At 35.0% G+C, this 9,989-nt stretch overlaps 2 protein-coding genes across 2 annotated transcripts; one reads left to right on the top strand and one right to left on the bottom strand.

The window, feature by feature from the left end:
• Nucleotides 1-214: 214 nt before the first annotated feature.
• On the top strand, nucleotides 215-962 carry LOC107797691 (STOREKEEPER protein-like). The gene is made up of 2 exons (XM_016620599.2): nucleotides 215-797; nucleotides 928-962. Exons 1-2 carry the CDS (start codon nucleotides 215-217, stop codon nucleotides 960-962), a joined length of 618 nt encoding a protein of 205 aa, XP_016476085.2.
• A 1,734-nt stretch (nucleotides 963-2,696) lies between these two features.
• LOC107797690 (protein VASCULATURE COMPLEXITY AND CONNECTIVITY-like) lies at nucleotides 2,697-5,151 on the bottom strand. Its single transcript, XM_016620598.2, has 3 exons — nucleotides 4,932-5,151; nucleotides 3,503-3,708; nucleotides 2,697-3,316 (listed from the first exon to the last, which is right to left on the bottom strand). Exons 1-3 carry the CDS (start codon nucleotides 5,028-5,030, stop codon nucleotides 3,139-3,141), a joined length of 483 nt encoding a protein of 160 aa, XP_016476084.1. The 5' UTR covers nucleotides 5,031-5,151; the 3' UTR covers nucleotides 2,697-3,138.
• Nucleotides 5,152-9,989: the final 4,838 nt, after the last annotated feature.

Raw genomic sequence — 9,989 nt, 5'->3', positions numbered from 1 at the left:
GACCAACCCCACATCACCATCAATCCCAGTACTGCCCCATTAAAGAGACCCCAAGAAGAGTGATGATGAGCAGCGTCAGAAGCTCAAGTCGTCATTTGATTTTCCGTGGAGAAAGCCTCCACCCAAGTGGGGTGATGAAGACCTGATAACTCTACTTAAAGGTTTGATTGAATTCAAGTCCTCCGAGTATACGAAACGCCAGCCTTATGTAGATATGTACTCTTTCTACTACTTCATCGCGGAAAAATTGCAAGTCAAAGTTGATAGGTTTAGGATGAATGATAAGGTTAGGAGGTTGAAAAGGAAGTTGTTTGCTAATTTGGAGAAGAAAGGACAGAACCCTATTTTCACCAGTCCTCATGATTATTTAATTTTTGAGCTTTCTAAGAAACTATGGGGTGATGATTATTTAGTCTATGAATATTCAAAGAAAATATATGGTGGCAAGATTAGTGGTGGGAGTATTAATAGGCTTGTTAAGAATGTGAACAACGTGAGGGATCAAGTTAATAATACCTTTGCCAAACTAAAGGATGTTGAGAAAGAGATTGTTGTAAAAGAGGTGGCGGCTAATGGTGAAATAGATGATGAAGATCAACTGAATTTTCAGTCCAAGTATCCGCATTTGGCTGCAACTTTTAATGTGATGAAGAAAACTATGAGTTTGGTTGATAGTGACAAGATGAGGGATTTGGAGGAAGAGTTGAAGAAACTGCAGGAGAAAGAAACTGATTTGAAGATAAAGAGGTTAGATTTGATTAGGGAGAATTGTGAATTGGTGGCTGAGGTTACGAGAGGTAAGTAGAAGTTGAGGGCTTATATATGTTTTTTTTTTTTTGTGCAAAAAGTTACGGGCACTAATTACTAAAGTAGTTTTCTTGGAGCTTTTAGATTATGTTTGATATGTTTATTTTTGTATTTGACTAGGAACATTAAAATTTGGTGGTTGGGACAATAATTGATGCTTATGTTTTTTCTTTTGTTGCAATAACAACATATCCAGTATTATCACATACTGTGGTGTCTGAGGAGGATAGTGCTTGCGCAAACCTTGCCCTTATATTGTGAGGATAGAGAGGTTGTTTTCGATAGACCCTCGGCTCAAGAAAGCATATTAAGCACCACAATAATGAAAATATAGACAAGAAGTGACAACAACAACAACGACCCAATATAATTCCACAAGTGGGGTCTGGGGAGGGTAATATGTACGCAGACCTTACCCCTACCCCGAAGGGTAGAGAGGCTGTTTCCAGGAGACCATCGGCTCAAAAAAGCAACATGAGCCGATATATTAGTACCATAAAAATGCATAATAAAATAACAGCAATATAAGAGATATGAAATATAGAATACGAAATACGAAATAGATGGCTGGTATAGTAAAACTAGCAGGTAAAGCCCTGCATCAATAGACGACCAATGACATTCTTAGTCTAACTCCTAACTGGCTAGTCTCACTCTATTGTGCTGTAGAAATATTCACAACTTTCCCCTAACCTACAACCTTAATGCTCGACCTCCATAATTCCCTGTCAAGGGTCATGTCCTCAGTAATCCTAAGTCGCGCCATGTCCTGTCTGATCACCTCCCCCCAATACTTCTTAGGTCGCCCTCTACCTCTCCGCGTGCCCACCACAGCCAGTCGCTCACACCTCCTCACCGGTGCATCAGTGCTCCTCCTCTGAATGTGCCCGAACCATCTGAGTCTTACTTCCCGCATCTTGTCCTCCATGGGGGTCACGCCCACCTTCTCTCGAATATCTTCATTCCTAATCTTATAGACAAGAAGTGACAATACCAAAAAATCATATAAAAGCAGAATAAAAACAACAAGACAGTAAGGTGATCAACAATGAAAGAAAATAACAGATAGTTATAAAAACCTACTACCAACAGAAAGCAAGACTGCATGTCAATACTACTGTTGTGAACACTCTAGACTAACTGTTATGTTTTTTCTTTTGTTAATGTTGTATTAATCCCGCTAGCTTTTAGTCAAGATTCGTTGTTGTTGCTATTTTCATTGTTATTATATCTGCACTCCTTTATTTCTACTACAGAAGAGACTGAAATGAATTCCTTAAATTTTGCTTCTTTTGGTTTGTTGGTGAGAGGTTAATATGAATTTGTGGTAGTCTTAATCTGTAGAAGATTTTGTTAGAAAAATTGAATACTGAGAACAGAATATGAGAGAATGCTTGAGGCGCCTATAAAAACTTTTTCAAAAGAATAATTGCTTGACTTTTGAGAATGACATAAAACACTCTTTTTATTATGGTATATACATTGATAAATTTTATGGTATATTCGTCATTATAAGAGTTACACTTAACCTATATCTATCTTTTGAGTTACTTAATTGCGTAATATTTTTTTTAATAGTGTTAGTGTATATAAATTAATTTAAGATACAAGAAACCTCTTACCTGTTATCTTGAGTGGTATAATTTGAAAGTTAAACAACATTCTTAAATAGATTTTGAAAGTCCAAAGTAAAATTCACAAAAAATAAAACTTCATTAAATAAAGAGCATTTCACTTTCACAAGTGGGAAAGCTAAGTCCATCTATGATATATGAAAATCAATTTCCAATTATCACAAGTGATAGAGAACTGTTTTTAATGGGAAGCGGGTGCACAAAACACTTTGAAGACTCAACTCTTGTTCTGTTTTAATGCAAATTCACGCATTATTTTGAGAATGAAACATCTTACTATTGCCAATTCCATGATACAAATTAAACTGTACAAGAAGGTCAACAGTTGGGTGTGCAATGAAATTTCTAACACCATTTCTTAAAAAACATGTGCAATTAGAGCCAAAATCATAATTTCTGGTAACAAGAATGCGGGGAGAAATTCCAGACAGTAGCGTTGTTCAAGTGAAATGAGCTCTTAAACATGTTGCTTCCATTTGGTCTGCTCTCTGATTTGTAGACGTCTCTTCCTCTTTGCTCTGTGATCTCAGTGCTGTATCTTCCTTGTCTTGTCTGTTCCACACTAACCCTTTATCCTAAATTTATTTCGAGTCAAAACTAGTCAACCTTGTGTGATGCAAAACACAAGTTACACTTTGCTGTTCAACATAAATATGCAAATGCCATTGGTCTAGAACACCTCAAAAACTTTCATAAGTTATGCCAGATTTTGACTGGCTGCGACATAATATGCAACAGAAAAGAGGGCATGAACAAAACACAGAATTCCACCAATGGATAGGTAATTATGATGTATTAAACCACACGAAATTCTTGACTTGTGGTTCGCCTTTGTCCCAATCACTAGCATTCCCAATCCTACTGCAAATATGATCCTGAAAATCAAAAGACACAAATCATTTCTTTCAAAAATTTATAGACTTGCCCAACAGGTACTTTCTGATATGAAGAAAAACCTTAGGGAATTAAGAAAATGAAAAAAGAATGTCAGAGGTGAATTCAAGATTTTAAGTTACACGTTCCAATATCATCCCATCAACTATTTTTTTTTGATACCATACCATGTAAAAACGAGACAAGCAATTGATAATTGCTTGATAGGGGTGGCTTTCCGAATATCGTCAGTAGTACAAACACTGCAGCCTCCGAGAAGGTTGGCAAGAACATGAGCTATTCCAAGCAGAGTTGCTGCAGCTAACCCAAAAACAAATGCCTCATGGCTTGGCTTGTTACATGACTCGAACAACCACAGTGTCTGGTGCTTTTCCTGCTCCAGTTCACAAAACGAAACCAATCAAATACTATGGATTTAAGTCATTCATACTTGCTAGGCAAAGATTCTTTACACTATTAGTAAAGTGAGTATTAACCTTAATAATGATGGGGCCACATTTTTTACCAAGGGGTGTCAAAATATAAAGAAGTAAATATATAAAGAAATCAAAGAGATTTTATATATATACACACATAAAATTAAATTCACTGGTTCTTGTGATGTTATTATTATTTCTATGATTTTTTGTTGATGGTACTGCTATATATTGTCTCTTTTTGTCTTATCGTTTCTTTTAGCCGAGGGTCTATCGGAAACAGCCTCTCTACCCCATTGGGGTATAGGTAAGATCTGCGTACACACTACCCTCCACAGACTCCTCTTGTAGGATTCTACTAGGTCGTTGTTGTTGCTACACACACATAATTATTAGTAAAAAAATGACAAAGTGTAATTTTCCAACAAACCCCTTCTATTTTTTTAGGATTATCAATTACTACTAGTACTTATTAAAAGATTAAACTATCAATGACATGATTATGTGAATATTTTTATACAATCAATTCATAGATCTATAACTTTTTGGCCAATTCTCCAAACGAAAAAGCATTTTTGTTAAGAAGTGTTTTTTTGTTTTTATCAAAGGTGAAGTATTAAGCTTTTAGAAGAATAAGAAGTGTTTTTGAGTAGAAACAGCCAAAAGCACTTTTTTTAAAAAAATATTTTTGAGAAAAATATATTTTGAAGAACTTTTTAAAAACTTAACCGAACATTAATTGCTGCTCAGAAATGTTTTTCAAATTAATTAACCACACACAAGCTACTTCTCACAAAAAAACACTTTTGTAAAAAGCATTTTTGAAACAAAAATACTTTTCAAAATAAGTTGATTTTAGAAGTTTGGCCAAACATCCAATCGGACTCATAAGAAAACCTTTTTCGAGGAGTTTGAAATGCTGACACTCTTTCTTTTTCCTGCTCTTTAGGAAAATGTTTATTACACTGATATTTTCCATTATATCATACCTTTGGAATTTTGAACCAGTGGCAAGGTTTGAAAAAAGAAGCGAAAATCTTTAAAATCTTCACCGAATACCATTAGAAGTTGTATGAACTAGACTCGATTACATAGCAGAATGAATAGACAAGATTTATATAATGGATTTCAACAGATTTATTTGAAGTTAAGGTTTTGTTAAATTAATCGATTGATATACCTGGTTTTCAGATGCTTCTGCTTTATATCCAAGAATCCCAGCAACGACATCAAAGGCCACTATCAGCAAACCAGCCAAGATTTTAACCATTTTGGCCATATTTTCATGAGTTCAAAGATATTCGAAAGGAAGAAAGAATGATTGAAGGTTACCACTGTCTCTCCCCCTCTCTATATGGCGTGACTACGAGCAATATATGCCAAAGCATAAATATTTATATAATCTTGTAATTTAGTATATAGTCTTAAATGAGATGAGGTTGAATAATGGAATAAAATTAATAATCGAATATTATACAATATTTGCAACTGTAAAAGGAGATAAGAGTTGGATGACACTAAAGATAGGCTTATTTTTTCAGTACAAAAGCTTACTTATTTTGGCTTTCTTTTTGCCTACTTTTTATCTCCTTTTTGAATATGGCAAAGGAAAGTAAGGCATAAACCAGCAAATGAATGGTATGGCTCAGGCATCTGTCACGGAAAAAAAAGGTATTCCTTCTATTATGTGAATTCTATCCTTTTTTTTATTTATTTCAAAAAGAGTAATATATCTTATATTTAAAATTAATTTAACTTTAAATCGTTGAGTGCAGTGGCGAACCCAAGTGGTGGCTAGCGGGTTCAGCTGAACCCGCTTCACAAAAAAATAATACTGTGTATATGTATAAATTAGGATTAAAGCAGTGTAAATTTTATATAAATATTTTGAACCCACTTGACAACTACTATTTTACGACTAAAGTTATATACTTCTAAGATTGAACCCGCTTGCACAAAACTCTGGGCCGTCATTGGTTGAGTTTCCATTGCCTTTTGGACTTTGAAGTAGGTAGTGAATTATATTTATCCGACTCTTCAGTGTTTTCTATTCATAAAACCAAAGGACATTCTAATACCGGACAAAATTTTTATAGCACATTCTCCAGTACCAACCAAACATTCTCATTTAAAAAAACAACCCAACATTCTCCAGTACCAAACAACATTCTCGTGATTATATATATCTGGATTTTGTCTTTCTTTCAAATGTAGTAGTAAGCAATCCTCATGCTAGTTATTTGCTTGCTTTCTCAAGGCATTCCAAGATTCACTTCATTCTCTAGGAATCTGCTTGAATATTATTTTTAGATCTCGATAGTGAAAAAAAGGACTGTTTGAATATTTGAGCACAAGACGCGATTCCTTTTAAAAAAATTAAGACAAAAGTAATTAATATTTTTATACTTGTTCATGAAGTATAAAACAATCCATTTATTCTTGAATTGTTTTAAAAGGACTTCTGCTTTCTCAGTAAATGTCTTAGTAATTATCTAAGAAAAGGTAATATTTTATATATAGAAACAAATTTCGATAAAAAATATTTTGATTGGGTCTTGAAATTGAGGTTTATTAGTTTTTAATAATTAATTTCAAAAAGATAACAGTCTTAATCGACCCATGGATTTTTCTTATATAGGTGTTAACTGAATGACACAATTGGCTAGACAATCTACAACTTATTGATCTATGATGTTGAATTGTATTTATATCCACTAGTCTTATGGTACCCTTGTAGCGTTGAGTAAAAGATTTTAAAAACTACATAAATATTATTAAAAATCGTGTGTTTGATTATAAAATAAAATTTAAAGAAAATAGTTTAAATTTCTAGAGATGATGAATGTTCATTCTATTTTTCTAACTCAATAACAGAAAATATATTGTTCCACATAAGTCGACATAACCTTAACTCAGATTATTTACTCGGTTATATTTTAAAGGAACATTTTATTTATTCCAAGAGAATCACTTGGAATTAAAATTGGAAGTCTATTCCAATCATTCAACTATGCAGCATTATTATTCAAATGGAATTTGTATTTGAAATTTTTATTCGTATTAGTTATCTTTAACCCCACCCCCCCTTCCAAAAAAAAATCATACAAGTTTGGAGTTTGATGCTTGTCTTTTCAGTTTATTAATCTTTTTAATAGTAGTAAACTCTAATTCAAATGATATTATGGCACTTAATTTACGAATGATGTTGATATATGGCCTCTCATACCATTTGGGCAGCTTTTGTCACAAGAACAATCTTACTATTACTACTCATACTCGTTTCTAATTTTATAGTTATATCATAATCAACGGAAATAATTAAATAAGGTAAAATTTAAAGAAATTTTAAAGTTTTAAATATTAGGATTTATACCATAGTTCAAATAAGGAAAATTTTAATAAAGAAAATATTGTTAATTTAAAAGTCCTAATATTTAGAATTTTAAAATTAATTAAGTTTTCACTGTGATGACCCAAAAGGTCATCTCGTATTTTCAAACCCAATCCGGGGTTCCGAGGTCTTCAAAACCTCATATTCGTTCTCTTCGATTTGCGTGCGCAGTCTAGGCGCGGTTCCGGAAAGCCTTTACGTGAAATTTGAGAAAAATATTAAGTTTTGCCTTTAAAATTGATTTAAGTTGACTTCAGTCAATATTTTTAGTGAACGGACTTAGATTCGTATTTTGACGGTCCCGGAGGGTCCGTAGAAAAATATGGGACTCGGACGTAGGCCCGGAATCAAATTCCGAGGTCCCTAGCCCGAGAAATGAATTTTTGAAGAAAATTGTTAAACTGAAAATATAATAGTTTTTGGAAATTTAATAATGCTCGATCTTGTTGGTATCGGGATCGTATTTTAGTTCCGGAGCCCGGTACAGGTTTAATATGGTATTTAAGTCATGCATGTGAAATTTGGTGAGAAACAAAGTTTTTATTACGTGATTAGGACCTTCGGTTGTGAAAATAGAAATTTTAAGTGTTCTTGAGAATTTCATTGATTTTGATGCTAAATCCGTAGTTTTAGATGTTATTTTAGTGATTTGATCACACCAGCAAGTCCGTATGATGTTTTTAGACTTGTGTGCATGTTTGGTTTGGAGCCCCGAGGGCTCGGGTGAGTTTTGGATAGGCTACGAGATGTTTTAGATTTGAAATTTTTGGTGTTTTGGGCTTCTGCTGTAATTTGGTATATCCTTCTTCGCGTTCGCGAAGGAACTCTCGCGAATGCGAAGAGTAAATTCGTCTGAGGGGAAACTCCTTCTACGCGAACGCGAGGCACATGTCGCGAATGCGGAGCATTGGGGGCATTACCCTTCGCAAACGTGACCTGGCTATCGCGGACGCGAAGGCTATTTTGGCAGGGACCTGGGGGAGGGGTGAAATACTATACGCGAAAGCGGAAAGCGGCTCGCGAACGCGAAGGTCGGGGGGTGTGCCTTTGCGAACGCGTACGGTATCTCACGAATGCAAAGGCCCTTCTGGCCAATGCTTCGCAAACGCGAAGAAGACCTGTCCAGTGATTTTAAAACAGAACCTAAGTCGGGATTTGCTCAAAATTTCATCTTTTCCATTAAAACTTAACCTTGGGCGATTTATGAAGTGAGGATTCAACACTAAATTATAGGTTTGTGTTCTTAAACTCATCTCTTTCATTTTCCATCAATACACATTAGATTTTTAGGCCTAAATCTTGTTCTTTAAGGGTAGAAATTAGGAATTTTTGGGGAATTGAGAATTTTACAAATTTGGTAATTTAGACCTCGATTTGGGGTCAGATTTCGAAATTAATTGCTTATCCGGGATTAGGGGTGAATGGGTAATTGGGTTTCGATCTGAACTTCGAGTTTCGACCAAGTGGGCCTGGGGTCGATTTTAGACTTTTTGGGAAGAATGTTGGAAAATCCATAATTTTTCATTAGAATTGGTTTCTTTGGCTTTAATTGATGTTAATAAGTTGATTATGAATAGATTCGGGCAGATTGGAAGTGGAAACTAAAGGAAAAATGGTATTTGAGGCTTGAGTTTGACCGTGTAATCGAGGTAAGTATTGTGGCTAACCTTAGCTTGAGGGATTAGGTATTGTTTTCCCTATTTGCTGCTTGTTAGTTGTTGAGTACGACGTATAGGTGTGGTGACGAGTATCTATACGTTATTGTCGGGTCATAGCATGCGAGTGAGTTCTATACTTGTGACAATTGTGTTTCTTTATACGTATTATTCCTGCTTAAACTAGTTATTGTTCATATTAACAAGTTTTACTATGTTGTTCATGGTTTGGATATTGGGTGAGTATTGGCTCAAGTTGGGATTTCTATTGTGAAATTAAATGATGAAACAAAGTTGTTTGATTGTGATGCCCTTGCTGGGTTGTTATTGTTTCTATTGTTGTTATGGTGAGGAAGAGTGATAAAGCATGAAGGGTGATGTCGTGCATATTTATATTATACATATGGTGAGGAAGAGTGATAAAAAGGGTGATGTCATGCACGTTTCTATTATTGATTACATGATGAGGATTGAGAGTAAAAACACGAAGGGTGATGCCGTGCAAATTTCTGTTTGTTGTGTTTATTGTTATTATCGGTTCAAAGTGTTTTAGTTGTTTAAATTCCTTTGCTGCTGTGGTTGTTTATGCTGGAACCCCCATAGCATGTTGCCCCTTCCCGTTCATTTTTGCTTAAATTTTATTACTGTTATCCTGTTAGTATATTGATTAACTACACAGGTTTATGATTTTTATTGTGTCCTAGCCTCGTCACTACCACGCCGAGGTTAGGCTCGGCACTTGCCAATACATGGGGTCGGTTGTACTGATACTGCACTCTGCACTTTCTGTGCAGATTTCGGTGCCGGACCTCGTGAGTAAAGTTTGTGTTGCTGCTTTCAATCCACAGGAGACCCAAGGTAAATCTGCCGGCGTTTGCAAACCCTGGAGTCCCCTCCCCTCTATCCTAGATTTCCTGTCTCTTTTCATTTCGAGAACATCTATATTTCCTTTAAACCATTATTTGTAGAAATATTTAGATGTTCGTGAAATTGTGACACCAGATTATTGGGGTAGTCTTTTTTTAGAGTTTTGATCTGTTATAAAACTTCCGCACTTTATATCTGTTTAGCTGTAGCTATTATTTTCTTTATTGTTTGAGTTAATAATTAATAGGTTAGATTCGTATCGGTTGGCTTACCTAGCTTTCAGGAGTAGGCGCCATCACGATCCCGACGGTGGGAAATCCGAGTC

This window comes from Nicotiana tabacum, chromosome 11 (assembly GCF_000715075.1).
Source record: "Nicotiana tabacum cultivar K326 chromosome 11, ASM71507v2, whole genome shotgun sequence".
Lineage (NCBI taxonomy): Eukaryota > Viridiplantae > Streptophyta > Magnoliopsida > Solanales > Solanaceae > Nicotiana > Nicotiana tabacum.
This window is presented reverse-complemented; position numbering and strand designations above follow the sequence as displayed.